The sequence below is a fragment of the Gopherus evgoodei genome, chromosome 7 (genome assembly GCF_007399415.2).
Source record: "Gopherus evgoodei ecotype Sinaloan lineage chromosome 7, rGopEvg1_v1.p, whole genome shotgun sequence".
Classification (NCBI taxonomy): domain Eukaryota; kingdom Metazoa; phylum Chordata; order Testudines; family Testudinidae; genus Gopherus; species Gopherus evgoodei.
Window position 1 is genome coordinate 64,665,159 of NC_044328.1, and position 17,164 is coordinate 64,682,322.

Consider the following 17,164-nt stretch of genomic DNA (forward strand, 5'->3'; position numbering starts at 1 on the left):
TAGAGAGTTGTCAGACATTGCCAAGGCAAGATCACATGATTGTTTGAATCTGGAAGTAACCTTGATCCAGATACAATCCTGTTAATCGTCTGTAGGACATCTCAAGCTACAACGATGCTCCCTGAAAGAGGTGCTTTATCACCACAAAAGTTAATTATTTCCATTCCTTTTCCTTAATGGCAATCCCAAGAAGTTTGCTGTTAAAGATCTGACGTTTTATTACAGAAAATTCTTAGTATTGCACAGGTAGAAAAGATCTTCCTTCACAGAGTGAGTGGGCAGAATTTTCTGTCATCACTTCATTAGAAGTCTTGTGAAGCAGAAGTTATTTCATTTTTTAATCCTTATAGCTACTTAAAGAATGCTGAATCAGGTTGGGACAGAAGTGTTCACTATAAATAAATTCAGGGTCAGCCATGAAGATGGACCATATTTCCAAAAGTATTTAGTTGCCTAACAGTGCAGATAGGCACCCATGGCAGGATTTACAGAAGTGCCTCAACAGGTTAGTCAACTAACTTCTATTGAAAGTCAACAATAGTGACATGCCAACTTCACTTAGGCACTCTGGTAAATCCCACAAAATGTCCATCTGCACCTTTACGAATCTAAAAATATGGCCCCAAGTATCTAGATTAAATGCGAGTGCCAGACACCGATCTTTATGTTTAGTTGAAGAAAATTATAAGTCCCTACTCAGCAGAGGAGAGATAATAACCGATGACATCAAGAAAGCTGAGGTGTTTCATGCAAATTTTGCTTCTGTGTTCACTAAGAAAGGTTAATCGTCACCAGATACTCAATATAATGAACGTTAACAAGGGGGAAGAAACACAACCCAGAACAGGGAAAGAACAGCTTAAAGAATACTTAGATATGTTATATGTATTCAAGTCATCATGGCCTGATGAAATTCATCCCAGTGTACTTAAGCAACTACCTGAAGCAATCTTGAAACCACTAGCATTTATTATCAAGAACTCATGGAGGACAAGTGAGATCCCAGAGGACTGGAGAAGGGCAAACATAGTACCTATCTTTAAAAAGGAAGGAGCTGGGGAATTATAAATGTCAGTGTAACTTTTATATTTGGAAAAATACTGGAACAAATTATGTAACAATTCATAAGACCCTACAATCTCAGTTGGGGGCTCAAGGTCCTACTATAATATAAATAATAATGAATTATTTTTCATCCAGAAGGATTCCAAACCACTTTTCAAACTCTGGGCCAAATCCTTGAATCTGAACTCCCAGCCAGAGCCTTGCTTGTTACACTATGAAAGAAAAATTAGAGTTCATTTGCAGCCAGATACCATATCAAAGCCTGCAGAAGAAAATCCTCCTCATTCCGCTGCTGCAGTCAACTAAGAGAATGATAAGGTGATAAGTAACAGCCAACATGGATTTGACATGAACAAACGATGCCAAACAAACCTAATTGCCTTCTTTGAGAGAGTTACTGGCCCAGTGGATGGAAGCAGTAGACATATCATCTCAAGTTTAGTAAGGCTTTTGACACAGTATCAGATGACAGTTTCATAAGCAAACTAGGGTCATGTGGTCTAGATTCAGTTATAATATAGTGGGTGCACAACTTGTTGAAAGACCACATTCAAAGAGTAGTTATCAATGGTTCACTGACAAACTGGGAAAGCCTATCTAGTGGGATCCCACAGAGGTTAGTCCTGGATCCAGTACTATTCAATATTTTCATTAATGACTTAGATAGTGGAGTGGAAACTATGCTTACAAAATTTGTGTATGACACCAAGCTGGGAGGGGTTGCAAGTACATTGGAGGACTGGATTAAAATTCAAAACAATCTTGACAAATTAGAGAACTGGTCAGAAATCAAGATGAAATTCACTAAAGATAAGTGCAAAGTACTTTAATTTCGAAGAAAAAATCAAATGTACAACTACAAAATAGGGAATAGCTAGCTAGATAGTAGTACTGCTATAAAGAATTAGGGTTATAGTGGATCAAAACTGAATACCAGTCAACAATGTGATGCAGCTGCAAAAAAGGCTAATATTCTGGGGTATATTAACAGGAGTGTTGTATGCAACACATACAACATAATTGTCACACTCTATTCAGCCCTGGTATGTCCAGTTCTAGGCACCACACTTTTGGAAAGATGTGGATGAATGGGATAGAGTCCAGAGGAGAGCAACAAAAATGATAAAAGATTTAGAAAACCTGACCTATGAGGAAAGGTTAAAAGAACCCTGGGTATGTGTAGTCTTGAGAAAAGATGACTGAGGGGGAACCTGATAACAGTCTTCAAATATGTTATGGGCTGTTATAAAAAGGGCAGTGACACGCTAGACAAACTGCTGCCAGGTAAGGTCTAGGTTTATTTGGTCCTGCCTCAGGACAGGGGGTGGATTTGATGACCTCTTGAGATCACTTCCAGCCATAACATTTCTATGATTTAGAGGTTTTAGTTTTGCATATGAACTTCTGGGCAAGCATGACGGGAATCATACACCAACTCAGTTGACAGACAGTTTTATGTGAAGTCTCACCACATTCTTTATTGAGACATGTATTATTAACAGTCTTTAATCTACCCTGTTCCAATGGAATGGATGATGGCATCCTACGGATTTTTTTATTTTATTTAAAACAGTAATGTATGTAGCACCACATATTTTCATGGTGTTTTACAGAATCATGGAATAAGACACCATTCCCTAACCTAAGAACCTCCCCTCCCCCCCCGAAAACCCCCCCTACTTATTTACAGAGAAGTGGATTTTTGACAGTAACAAGCAACATATGCCAGTAGCACTTAAAAGAAATGTGTGGAATAGGATGGTAACATTTGAAAGCCAGAATCATTTGCGTTAGCAACTGAGACCAAGTCATTACTAAAATGATTATGCCTTAGTTTATTAATTGAACTTCTGCTCTCTAGGACTATAACCATCGTGCACACACCCATGAAAAATAGCCATGACCCCCATCACATGTACAGATTTCCCCCTCAAACTAGGAGACCCATCCATCTACTGTCACAGATTATTCTTTGCAAAGTATGTTGAAGTCACGTAGGAGCTTTCTCGTGATTGAGTGCTTCCCTGAAATGAATCATAGCTCATGATGCCTCAAGTGCACTGTTTCACTAATTGGCATATCATGCACTCATTATAAAAGAACAACACTAGGCCACCAAAATAATGATTAAAATATCTATAAGGCTGTGCTGAGAACAGACAAAGTAAGCAGAGTCAGAAGTGAAAATCCATTCTCAGCTTCCCCATTGTGGTTTATTATTGCAGCCCAGAGGGTGTCATCATGGTGTGATCTGAACCAAAGAGCTGCAAAATCCTTCTATAGCACTTTAAGACCACAATTTTAGCTCTGCTCTCTGTGAAAAGTAAATCCACCATTAAATCCAAGGACACTATTAGAGATTTTTTTTTTTGACGCGTAGACACAGTGCTGGACTGATGGAGATGTTTTTTATTTTTATGTACATTCTGACTATTTAAATACTTGATTACCTACCATGTGCATGCGTGTAGCCTAAAAATGTGAATACTATCACTTGAAATCTGTTTTTAAAAAATATCTAAACTATGTCAATTAAAGTGCCTCAGGAAGTATTCACCAATCTCCTCATTCAGTAGTATCATCAATCATACCAATAGTTTATGTTGTTCCTAAGGACTCTTACCAAAAAATAAATCCTCATAAAAAAAAATAATGAGCTATCTGTCCCTTTATTTTATTCATATTGGTTAAAGATACCACAACTGTCAGTACACACGAAATGTACAAACTTATACATGTGTCTACCTCTGAATCCCAAAGAAATAGATAGAATAAACTTTTTAAAGTATGCCTAATGTGAGAGTGGTGAGTGTATATACACAGGCTTACTTAAAAAGTTTATTCTAGATCTAGAGATATTCCTGGTTCCTGCAGTATTGCCCATTTTTAACTCAGGGAATATCATTAGAATGAGTAATGCTTATAAACTTTTTAATGTCTGCTCATTGTGCATATATTGACAGAGACAATACATGTACATACACATTATGTACCATCCATTGCATAAACACACACATGCATATGAATAGATGATTTTTTTTTCTACTGATAAAAATCAAGCACCATATTTCAACAGTAGAATATTGGCCATACAATTGTTGACAAGAAGTGGTGGTGAAGCAGTTCCAATGGAGGCTGCATGCGTTGTTAGACTGATGTCACCTTTTACAAGCTAGGCACAACCAAAAATATCTTCTTCCTATCTCCCTTTCACCACACTAACAATACTGTACTGTCTGCTGTGAAACAATCAAAGATATTTATATTCCTTTCCACCTAACTTGACTATCTAATTTATCTTCTGGTGCACATCACCATAGTATCTAAGCACTCTTATATTCAACAGGAGCAAGAAAAAGTCCAATAAAGTGGACAAGACTTCACTCCTCCTTAAAGGTTGCTGGGTCAGTAGTGTGTGTGTGTGTGTGTGCACACGTCAGAGAGAGTTCACTTCTCCTCCCTCTCCTTTCTTTTTTCTTAGTAGTTGTTACTGTAAGAGCGACTGTAAGAGTTGGATTAAAGAGTTCTGAAAATGGCCAGGTTTGTCGTCATTTTCAACTCTTCTGGAAAGGAGTTGCACTGTATTTAATACAGCTGCCAAGAAAGCTTGGCCTCTCAAGTTTTAACTTGGAGACTGACAGCTCAATTCCCTATAGAACATAACCGTGAGGGATGTTGCAATCAGAGAACAAGAGGTATACTTTTAGTTAGTTTGGTCTATTAAAGGAGGACCTCACAGATGATGACAGATATCCTAATTTTCCCCTTAGAATTACAGAAATGTAGGACTGAAAGGGACCTTAATTGGTCATATAGTCCACTCAAGGAAGGACTAAGTAATAACTAGACCATTCCAGACAGGTGTTTCTCTAACCTGTTCTTAAAAACCTTCAATGATGTAAATTCCACAACTTACCTAGGCAATTTATTCCAGTGCTTAACCACCCTAATAAGTCGTCCTCCTATTTCCATCTCAACCTCAGTGCAAGTGTACACATCTATTATACAGACATCTAAGATACTGATTTGATATCTCCTCTATGTTCCCTCTTTTGTCCTGGATATAATTGCCCATGCTCTCTCCAGATTTTGACCCTTCTCCCAGGTCTCCATGTTTTTTAATTACTTGTGGGCTTTTTTTTCCTGACCCCATAGAACCTAGTTTAAAGCCCATCTTGCTACGTTAGCCAGCCTTTATCCTAAGGTATCTTCCCCTTCCTCCATAGATGGATGCCATCTCCACCAGCAGTCCTCCTTCCTCAGCCTTGGAGATCGTCATATGAATACCCATATTCTATGGCAAGCCAATGTAGTAAATGGGGCACCATTGTGTTATGTTTTTGGCAGCTGGTGTGATTCAAGAGATGGGCTGCTGCACTGTGGATCATTTGGAGCTCCCACATTTTAAGGTCAGTGCAGTAATTCCCAATACAATGAGCTGCAGTAACCCAGCATGGATATTATGAAGACCAGACCTTGGTCTGGTAGTATGCTCTGCTCTTGCCAAGAGCAGATGGAGGAAGGTATATTTGGCAGCTGCACCAATTTCTCTTTTCCCTCTGGCTTCCAGTATGTCTTGCTCAAGCTTTGCTTCAGCCATCTACCTTCCATCCACCAGCTTATCTTGGCCAGGCAACAGTGCTACCAGAGACTGAAATGAGCAAGATGTAGAGCTACACGTTATTTACATTTGAGAATGTGATTGCTTCAATTTGATGATGATCAGAAGAGATTCCGGAGAGATTCCACAGGTGAATAACATGGTACCAACAGGGAAGTTAGCCTCTAAAAGAAAGGCAGTGGGTACGTCTACACTGAAGCTGGGAACATGCTTCAAACATGGATAGACAGATGGGAGCTAGCTCCACTTGAGCTAGTAGGCTAAAGCCAGCAGTGTAGCAGGGGTGGCAGCTCAAGCTAGCTGCTCAAGTACAAACCCACCAGGACCCCCTGCAGTATGTACTCAGGTGGCTAGCCTGAGTCGCTGCCCTTGTTACCCCTCACTACACTGCTATTTGTAGTGTACTAGCTTGAGCAGAGCTATCACATGTCTGCCTAGGCCCACTGGGAGGTAGACTCCCAACTGCAGTGTAGGCATACCCTACGTGCAGTGTGAAAGAACCTCAGCCAACTGACTGCTTTCCACTAGCTCCTGCTAGGTATTCAAGGTGGGATAACCACAGAAATATCTAGTAATATGCAAGTAGGTATCCTCCCTGTCTGGGTGCAATATGACATCATCCATCAGCACAAATGCTGCCATTTCTGTTCCATCTTCCGACCTCATGCCTGACTGGCAGAGGTACAGAATCTTGGCAACAGACAAGGTGCAGCTGCAAATGGTTCTTTGCTAGTGTTGTATATAATTTGATGAAGATAGAGGGTTGTGTACAGGCAGTAAGTTGATAGGCCCAGTGATAGATTCCTTAGTACTGACCAAACTTACTGCATACTTTGGGAGCAAGTGATCTTCCAAAGTGGCATTTATGCATCTTTGTGTAGGTAGATTCCCAGATGTTTTTCTCAGATATGAAGGGCCTAGGTCTAAGCTAAGCTTTCATGTAGTATTTCAAGAGTCTCTTGTGAGCATGATGCAAAGACTGGAAAAGAGGAGGAATGTTTCTAATCCTGGGCTCAACATACAGTTCCTTTTGCCTGAAGAGCATACCCTGAATCCAGGTGATCCTTCTTGTCAAATAGGGTGACCATTCTTCATGACATGCAATGCCGCCTTCTTCCAGGGTACAGCAGTTCGTTATCCTGAAGAGTTCAGAGAGCCATGATTTAATGGCTGTTGAAGTGCTCTAATCGCTGCTCGGGAACAGGACTAGAAATTTTTAGGCTTCAAGTCTACCTGCTTCTTCCACAGATTTTCACCATTAAGCATTTAATTTCCTTCCTTTCTACTCCATGCACCATAGGTCATCTCAGAAATAAAATGGATTGTGAATATTTCCCTTTTGAAAGGACAGAACAATTCCGGTTTTATTCTAGATGTTTTTTCCCCCTGTTGTCATGTCCTTTTCCACAGTGCTACTGCATTCTGGCTTCTAACATCACTGCAGTCCACTACAAACTCATCCCTTATGGTACACATTTCATTATGCTATTAAATATCTGTGGTTCCTTGCAAATAGCCAAGTAAACGATGCACTAATTGATATGCTGCAGGAGGCTCACATGAACCCTCATTCTTCAAATGTGCCATCCAAACTGAAGAGAAGATTATGGTAGGTCTCCTTCCTCTCTGCCAAAGATCACCTATCTATAGAACTCAAAAATACTTCTGAAGAGCATTTTTTTCCCCTTTCTCTGCAAGTTCAACACCCTCCCTCTCCAGATCCCCATCTTGACTGTATTAACAAATTTTGTGTACGTCCATTGTTAAATTATTGGCCACACACAGCAGGAATGTACACAGGAATATGTAATTCCTTATCCCACAGAACAGCTGAGTTTTCAGAGATACACCCAGAGAACTAGCCTTCATAATTTTAAAACTGCATTTAAAAAAAAACTGCTGCATGGACCAAACCATGCTCATCTTACTCACAATTACTTTGAGGGACTGTTCACTGGAATAAAGGAAGCAGGATTTGGTGCTGTAATTCTAACAGAGCCTCTTTAAATTGCACTAAAAAGATATTTCCTTCTCTGATTCTGTTCATTTTGTCTTGATTCAGGAGAGTGTCTTCCACTTGGCAATAGGGGAACGCAGCACTACACACACACTGATTTGGCAACCCACACTATATGCCCCATGCTGAGGGAATGCTTCATCAGATTTTGTACCGGGGGAAGGATCAGCAAGAATTTTTTGGTTTGTGCTGTCTTGTAGTGTGCTTGATCAAGGTTTTACTGTAAATGCAAATTAAAAAAAACAAAATAGTTGTCTATATCCAACCCTCAGAATCTTGCCATTAACCAGAAACCCAACCAAATTAAACTAGGACAGAGGTGATCTTTGGAACACAAAGTGCTGCACGGGCAAGTTATTTGGACCCCAAGATTACACCTAATTTTGCTCATGTTTTCAATATTTTAAATTTTAAAAGTCAAAGATAAATGTGTGCAACTCTAATACTTACAGCTACTTTTTATGCACCACAATAGATGACTAAACATTGCTTTTCTGTTTGCATTTACTGTAATAAATGCCTGAGTAGCTTTGTCCTTATACTGCCATTACAAGGAAGGGGCCTCTATGGTCTGTGCTTCAGGACTCTGCAGGCTTCATTTGATTTCAAGCCAGAGTTTGATCACCCCTAACTTTGGTGAATATAGGTGTGTGTGCGTGTGCACGTGTGAACACATACGCTAAAATATTGTTTCTAACGGCACTTAGCACATGCTTAAGTGCTTTGCTGGTTACCGATGGACTTCAGCACATTCGTAAATGTCGTATTGAATTGGACTCAGGTTTAGATTGCCTACATCTTTTGGGGGGTTTTGGGTAGTGAATTGGAAAGTCATAAATTCAGTGATTGACTCAGAACTGCACATGCGCAGCAGCTACCAAACTGTTCATATTGACCAACTGCATTAACAGATCACTCCATCCAAGGAGTTTTTTTGTTTTAAAAAGAGGTATCCATTGTACTAAAAGTTTATGCTATTTCACTGCACGCTCTATTCCACTAGAGGTCAGCCTGCAACAAAACCCCAAGCAAACACAGGAGCTGCTGCACGCTGCCAGCATCGACATTATTGTCTTTCTCTATTTTATCTATTAAAAAAGATTCCTTCAGAGCCATAACTTAGATTTCACTCTAAAATGGAGCAACAGGAAGATATAATGGTGCATTTCATGTATGAATGACCTATAATAAATTACTGTGAAGTATTCCAGGTGCCAAGAGAGAGGCTGCTTTGTCTGCACATGAACTATATTTCACGTACTTTAATTTGGCTGACACATAAAACTCATTTGACATTTTGCAGGTATTTCTTTGAAAGGATATTTGGTTCTTGTTGAGTGTTAAGGTATGGAGGTGAGGTAACCTAGGTAACCGAAGGTTATTTCCGAGGAGATTGTTGTCCAAGATCAACTCTTCCAGGCAACTGAATGTTTTTAGTCCTTCTAGTGACCTGCAAACGACAAAGACAACAGGAAAAATGATACTCCATTAAATCAGAGAGGCCATTATGAGCTGAAATAAATATTTTAACCTTCCCTTTCAAGAGAGGGAACAGTTTTGGTTTGGCCCTGTCAGGAGAGTGAATGACAAGAATTAGTGGCAAGGGGAATGCTGGCACGGCAACACATCCTTCACATGCTGGCAGGATGAAGGATGGGGGTCACTTAGTGAGTAGCCAGGATCCAAAACAAAAGGCTTCAGATATGGGGCCTGCAGGATGAATTTGTCAATGTCTTGTGCCTTCAGGCACCCGGCCTCGCCTGACCCTAACCTCCATTCCCAAGATAAATAACTCTGTCACAGTTCACCTTCATTCCCTGGACACAAATTTAAGTTGTCATCCATCATTTCTGCCAAGAAATATCATACCTCAATAACAATAATAAATACAACTTCAAATATTATTTCTTAGCAGTTACCCTACATGCAATTATAGGAAAAGCTAAGGGGATTTTTCTTCTTTTTTTATTAACTATTTAATTTGCTACTGCTTGCGTCTCTGTGACCAACATAAAATGCTTCATATCTGCAGAATTGCTCCAGACACAGAAGCCATATGCTTTGATTTTAAAACCTACTGCCCCAACCCAGGGTTCAAACTGTAGAAAGCAGTTTTAAAAAGAAGAACTTTACAGCATAAAAATGAAATGCCAGGTATCTGTGGGAAACCTCACCCAGTTAGGAAGGTAGCGGAAGATACTGAGGAGCTAGCTTCCCTGCTCTGCTAGGGCACTTATTCCAAAATTAACTCTTAATTTCCTAGGCTTGCACATTCCTCAACGGGTGAGGGTAGGGAAGAAAAACCCACACTAATCAAAAGAGAAAGCAGGTTATATGGAGCAAATGAACAGCCACACATTCACAGCTCATTCACCTACCAGACACCTAGAGAGATGCTGAGATTGCATGATTTGACAGCTGATCTACTATGCCGACCAGTGGGAAGATCATCAGTGTATCTCCTGGCTGTTTTATAAAATGTGATGAATAAGGGAGATGCAGTCTACACTATTTATTCGTTTTCTAATGACATTTATACCAGGGGGATTTTCCCCCTTCCAATCCCCACCTCTTTCTTTTTTCCTTTCCGCAAAGATCCATTTAAAAAAATAAGGTAAGCCTCTTAGAGAGAGATATGGAACATGTCACTAATGGAGGAATATGCAGCAGTCAATATGAAATGTGATTTTTTAATTGCATGGATTAATTTAATATCCACCAAGTCAACAAAAACCCAGACGCTGTTTCTGCAGATCCATCACTGCCTCTCCCATTGTCATTATGAAGCATAGTTAGAGGTGCAAATTGAAAATTCCTATGTGGGAAGTCAAACCTGCAACCTTCAAATTAAAGTTTAAGGGCACTATCTACTCAGTTATAAATATTCAAAAGTAAAAATCAGCACTCAAGTACTTAAACAGCACCTTCAGTCTAAGGATCTCACAGCACTTCAAACACTTACACTGCATTATCTGAGGGAAGTATAGTTAAGTATCATTAACCCCATTATACTTATGGGCAATTGAGGTACACAGAGGTTAAGTGAATTTGGCCAAAGCAAGTCATTGGCCAGGTCTACACTACAACCTCTTGCTGGCATAGCTATGCCAGTCAGGGGTGTGATCTCTGGCCCATATAGCTGTGTCAGCAAAGGCCCCCATTGTAGACATACAGCTTATTTTGTTTGTTTATGGTTTGGAGGGATTGTTGGCGAGGGAGCAGGGAGGTGGCTTGAATAAGCTATCCTGGCAAAAGCAGTTTTTTCTAGCATAAGCTGCACGCACACTAGGAGCATTTTTTTTGGTATAGGGTAGTGGTATAGCTATACCAGCAAAGCACTCCATACAAGGCCTCTTCCAGGATCAGGATTAGAACTCAGGTCTGCACCAATGCTTCTGCACAAGTACCAGTGAAGGAAAATCAATCTAGAGGAAGGAGGAGCTAATTTATTATGCTGTTAGGATTTTTAATTTGTTTACTTGACAAACCTAGTTTAGAAAATCCCTCTTAAACACTCTTTATTATATAAATAGTTAATAGTGGAGTATATCCAACCCTCACTTTTTAATATAAGGCTTCTGCTTGCCAAAAGGAATCCAAAATAGACCATTTCCCTGTCAGCACCACAGAGCCTTATGGGACACTAGTAGATCCTATGTGAATAAACATTGCTTGGGTTCTGGGCAGTGTCAGCATCAAAATTGTTCCTGAGTTATGTTATGCAAATATAATGCCCTTATCATGAGAATCAGCAAATGGTTGGCAACTGGCAAGGAGAAGAAAGCATACATCCAAAACTGCTGCAGAGGAGGCATAAAACAAAATGACAAGCCATGAAGTGGGACAAAGGCCCTGAAACACTAGAGTGAGTTGCCTATTGAAAAGGCCTCTCTTTCTAAATCTTAGGTTGAGTACAATGGTACTAGCTTCACAGATGAGTAGAGAAAATTGTGTGTAAATCCCCTTACACCTGTCTGGTTTTGACAATTTTTGCCATGTAATGTTATTAACTGCTCAGTTAAAAAGGAGCAGTGTTACACAGGAGGTTGCTTATTAATTGTTGTTTTCATGTCATCAGCATGGTGTGCACTTGGTGATTTAATCAGCTAAATTCAGAGCCTAGGGACAGGGCAGGGATTGCTACAGTGCAGAGAGGGTGTAGACAATTAACATAAATTTACATCCATATGTTATTTTGCTATTGACAGAACTGTCAGCTTCCCCCCTCCTACTCCCACTAAAGAATTAAAAAAAAAAATCATTTGAAAGTTGTTGAGGAACCCAGAAAGAAATTTTGTTTGCTATCATGAGTGACATAAGTTATCAAATCTATATAAAAGTGCAGGTGTATCCTCATCATAATATATAAGGGGAATGTTATCTAGTAGTTATATCCTGGGACTGAAAAGCATAAGCTGTACGTATGAATTGATTTGCTACTTGAACTTCAGCAAGTCACATAACCTCTGGGTGCCATGATTTGTCATCTGTGGAGCGGGGATAAAACCTGCCTACCTGATACAGGTGTGGGGCCAAATTATGTTTGGAAAATGTTTTGAGGGCCTCAGGTGACAGGTGCCATAAAGGTACAACATAAAATATTACCCTTTCAATTAAAGTGCGTGAAGGAACACATCATTGTATTCAAAATATTTTATTAACAACATACCCAAAAGTGAAAGGGTGAAAGAGAAAGCACAAGCAGTAGTTATATCACTGTGAGAAGAATGGTAAAACAAACAAACAAACAAACAAAAACCACCTAGACAAAAAGCTGGAGGAATTTTCTGAGAAACAGCAACATCTTAAAATGAAATCTTGGATGCTTCCTCATGGTTCATAGCAGGGGAGCAACTCCTATCTTGGTCAATTAACAGACAACCTCACCACCACAATAGAACTAGGACATAAGGGGTAGTGGCAGCTAGCTCTTTTCCCTAGTTGGTTTAGAAAGCTAATAAGCATCACTGAAGTGTATTGCAGGCTGCTTTTTCTCCTGTTCTAATGACATGAAAGCTGCCCATTATCTCACCCACAGGTACCATCTCAGTTACCTCATTGCAGGGCTCACATTCCACTCCCAGAGGAGAGCAAGTGCTGCCAGGAGATTTCCATTGCAATTTCCAAAGTCACATCAAAATGACAAAACATCACAATGTATTCAGCTGTGCCTGATCTGTACAGAAAGAACTTTAAGTTTCCACTGTAATTAACCCTATCCTCGTTAAGATAATTATGATCAAGCTCCCTGTCACAGCTAATATCACAGCATCATTGCCTATGGCTCATGCTTTGCCCTCATTAGCTTACAAAAACAGTGTGCTAAACAGGCAACTGACTCCTGCAAAATGACTTAAGATGTTCTGTAACCAGACAGTAAATAACCCTTTAGAATACAAAGGTCTCAGCAATGTCCTTTTATCTAAGTCCTTCAGCTAATCAGTCTGATTTCTCTCAGCTCGCTTTTCCATAATTCATTCATGATTTCCAGCAAAGTTTTAATCATAAAGGAATGTCATTGTAGAGATTTTTCTGTGCATGGGCACAGTAATTGTCGACTATGCTATTTTATACAGTCCCTCTGGCTTGATGTGGAAATGGATTTGGTTATACTGAAACTAAATAGCAGTTCCTCTTATTGGTAATATTTGACTGTGCATTCACAGGATTTTGAGAGTGAGAAAAGCAATGTTATCTCATCAGTTGTCCTTGTCCTGAAACAACAGTATGCTCAGAAGTATATTTAAAAGAGAACATCCTGCCCTCTCTCTCTCTTAATAAGACATCTGACTCATTCCTAATTACTTTTTTTCTGATTTAACAGGAAAAAAAGAGGGCAGTTAACCATATGTAAATGAGAGAGTTTGGCTTTTCCCATGAAATTGATTTCGGCTCTGGTGACAACAGATAGCCATAACCAGAAGTTGTTACAAGAGAACTTGTTTAAATATCTCTCTTTGCCTTTCTAAATTTCTTAGCAGATTAAAAAAATAAAATAAAATAAAAAAGCAGCAGCACACACTGAGGCACTAATCATAATTTCAGTATTTAAATTAAAAAAACAAGACTGATTTGAGTTTCTATAGCACCAACTGTCCAAGGATCTTGAGGCATTTTTACAAATGTTAATGTATTAAGCATCACAGAAGTTCTTTGAGCAAAGAATCGCCATTACACAGAGGGTAAAACTAAGGAAGAGAGAGAGATTAAAGGACTAGCCCCAGTTGACACCCATCAATTCTCAAGGAGAGAAGGGAACAGAACCCAGGTTTCCCAACTTCCAGTCCTGCACGTTAATTACCACAACAAAAGAAATCCACAATATAAATGGAGACATTTCTAACTTGATGTACTACCAAGTTAACATGAGGGGTTCAGCAAAACTTGCTCTGAGTTACAGTTCCCACTATTTTGACTCCAGATTAAGTCTCACTTTCAGTTTCAATGAACCTGAAAACCTGAAGCAAAACTCAACCAAAACAATAATTCCCAGCACTTGTGGGACAAGAAGGGGTTTGCATGAAACTTTTAGCCAGGTTTACAAAGCTGGGCTGAGTTCCACATTCAGAATGATACTGCAAACCAGATGCGGCTGCCTGATTTTCAGGTTTTATTCTGGACTTTTTTCTCAACTACAACTACAATTTAAGAAAAATCCAACTAACAAAGATGTTGTAATGCCAAGCATCTTCCCTCTCTTCATTCAAATCCCTCTTTAGCTGACACTTATGTGATTTAAACTACGTGTGTTGTTGCGGACCCATTAACGATGAAAATCAAACCAACAAAATCTAAAAATAACTTCCTCCACTATAATTCATAGCAGCCTGTCTGTTGTTCACTCTCTCTCTCTCAAGCTAGATTTGCACTTAAAACGTTTGGTAGTACAGTTATGTTGGTTAGGCGTGAGATTGATGTTTTAAAAAAGTTTTTTATACCAGCAAAAAGCCCTAGTATAGGTACAGTTATACTGGCAGAAGCGTGCTTTTGCTGGTATAGCTTAATTTATTTGGGGACATGGTATAAGCTATACAGCCAATATAAACCATGTCTACATGAGGAGGGTTTACTAATATAGTTATCCTTGTATAATCATACCAGCAATCCTTTTCTAGTGTAGGCTAGGCCTCAGTGTAGACTGTAATCCCCAAAGAACAGGGGCCAGGTCCTTGTGGTCCATCACAGTGGTGGCACATCAATAATAAATGCCATCTTCTCTCCAAGATCTCTGGGGCTGCTGGCATGGAGGCTGCTCCCTCAGTCCCTGTAAGACTGCAGCATGCATCCTTCCACTTGAGGCAGTATGGTATCTGGATGGAACTGTTTCCAGATACCATGGACCAAAACTGACACAAGGCCTTCTGATGAGAGGTGGAGAAGGAGGAAGTGAACGGGGAGGACTGGCAGTGACCACTAAATAGCCCTTCTCCTAAAGAGAGTCTTCATGAGTTTAGACTTGCATACTATTTGTTTGTGATACTAACAAACATAAATCACAGGAAAATTGGAATTGACCCTTCATCCCAAACTGGCTGCCCAATGTATCCGAGAAGCTGTTTCCCTTACTGCACACACTCTTAGACACACAATGAATGGATAACCTGTCCTTACGCACCTGCTTTGCTCAGAAACTACGTGTATCCAAGGCGATGTGTTGTGTGTGTGACATTAGGTCCTACGCATACAGCAATGACAGGCCCTACAAGACAAGTTAAGGAATAAAGCTGTACAAGAATTGGTTGTTTTGCAGGCTGGGTTCTTGAAAACACGTTCTCACTAATTTACTTAGTTTTACAATCCTAAATTTTCCTCTGCCCTTAGAGTAGGTGGTACTACCAATCCCAAGTTCCCAAAAACAATGATTCAGGCCTCCAAGAAATCAAGAATAGCTTAAAAATCATGAGATTTAAAAAAAAAAAATCTCAGTCTTCTGGTTTTTGAGCCCATAGGTGCATTTGGGTCATGTTTTCAAATTTCTCTGTACAACCACGAAGACTAGAAGCTTACCTTTTCGTATAGAAAAAAACAGATTTTTGTATCATCTCACTCCTGGAGTTGCAGCTTTGAGTAAAACTCCAAATATTGAAGGATATGAAGGTCCCCATTCTTATGGATGCTGTTGCTGTGATGTGCACAGTGGTCCACAGTGACTTCCCCTGAGTTGTTTGTTACAAATGGCCTTTGATAAAGTATGAAGGAGTGCAGTAGTCTGTTGCCTAGTGCAGTGGTTCTCTAGCCAGTCTGCTGTTTGTTCAGGGAAAGCCCCTGGTGGGCCGGGCCGGTTTGTTTACCGGCTGTGTCCACAAGTTCAGCCGATCGCAGCTCCCACTGGCCGCTGTTTGCTGCTCCAGGCCAATGGGGGCTGTGGGAAGTGGCACGGGATGAGGGATGTGCTGGCCGCCACTTCCCGCAGCCCCCATTGGCCTGGAGCAGCAAATCTAATCAACCTTTCAAAAACCACATATGTAAGATTTATCAATTAGTTATATAAAACGAACACCAACCAGATACAAGTGCTATGTTTCAACACCGTTTGTAAAATCCTCTGACAACAGAGATGAAAATAGGGACAAAAAGAAATGCAATGGCAGTGCCATTATGGAAGTTTTACTTGGAAATATTTTGAATCATTCTATCACTCTAATTCAGAGAGTAACCTGACCTCTCCCCTTTTTGTACAGAAAAAGGGGACCTGAAAGCCCATGGAGAGAGAGTAAAGCCCATTTCAACTACTAGAATATGGTGAGAAGGGGGAAAGAAAAGTAATTTTTCTCCTATCTTCCACAACAACCGAGGCTGAGGATTGACAAGCAAATTGACGCACTGCTCAGAGGGCAAAAGATAAATGTTTGATGAATTGGCCATTGCTGGAGGAGTGATGGGCTTCATATGTGCATAATGGACTAGCTGTCATTCAATTCAGATTGCCTGCCAAGATAAGAAACCATAATGAATGGACGAAGCAGAGCCTCTACCATAAGAAAGTATAATCTGACTAGTCTTAATAAACTTAATAAAAAAGATGAAGCAGAGAAAGGCACGGAGGACTGGCCTTTGTGACCAGCTGTGAGGGGTGAGAAAAAATAATAGATGCTCAAGCAAGATAGGAGAAGGGAAGTATTGGGACATATCATTTGAAACCCTCCCTTTCATTGTTAAGAAATGTCTTTAGAACATCTAAAATAAACCATATGCACAAAAACAGAACAAAGCATAATAATGTTCATTATTCCCATTGTAAGAAGACTATTTTGCCTCTTTCCACCCAACAGTTACACATATATTCTCTCTCTCTCTCGCGCGCGCGCACGCACGCACGCACACACACACACACACACACACACACACACACACACACACACACACAATCTAAGGCCAGATCTATACTCAAAATGTTTGCTCATGTAATAATGTTGGTTTGGGGTGTAATTTTTTACAACATTTTTATACTGGCCAAAAGC

General features: G+C 39.9%; 1 protein-coding gene across 1 annotated transcript in view; it reads right to left on the minus strand.

The window, feature by feature from the left end:
- Positions 1–17,164, minus strand: part of LRMDA (leucine rich melanocyte differentiation associated) — a 992,983-nt gene that overhangs the window by 421,078 nt on the left and 554,741 nt on the right. Inside the window, exon 3 of the mRNA XM_030570748.1 lies at positions 9,027–9,153. Within this exon, the coding sequence (XP_030426608.1) occupies positions 9,027–9,153 (127 nt within the window). The remainder of the gene's footprint in view (positions 1–9,026; positions 9,154–17,164) is intronic.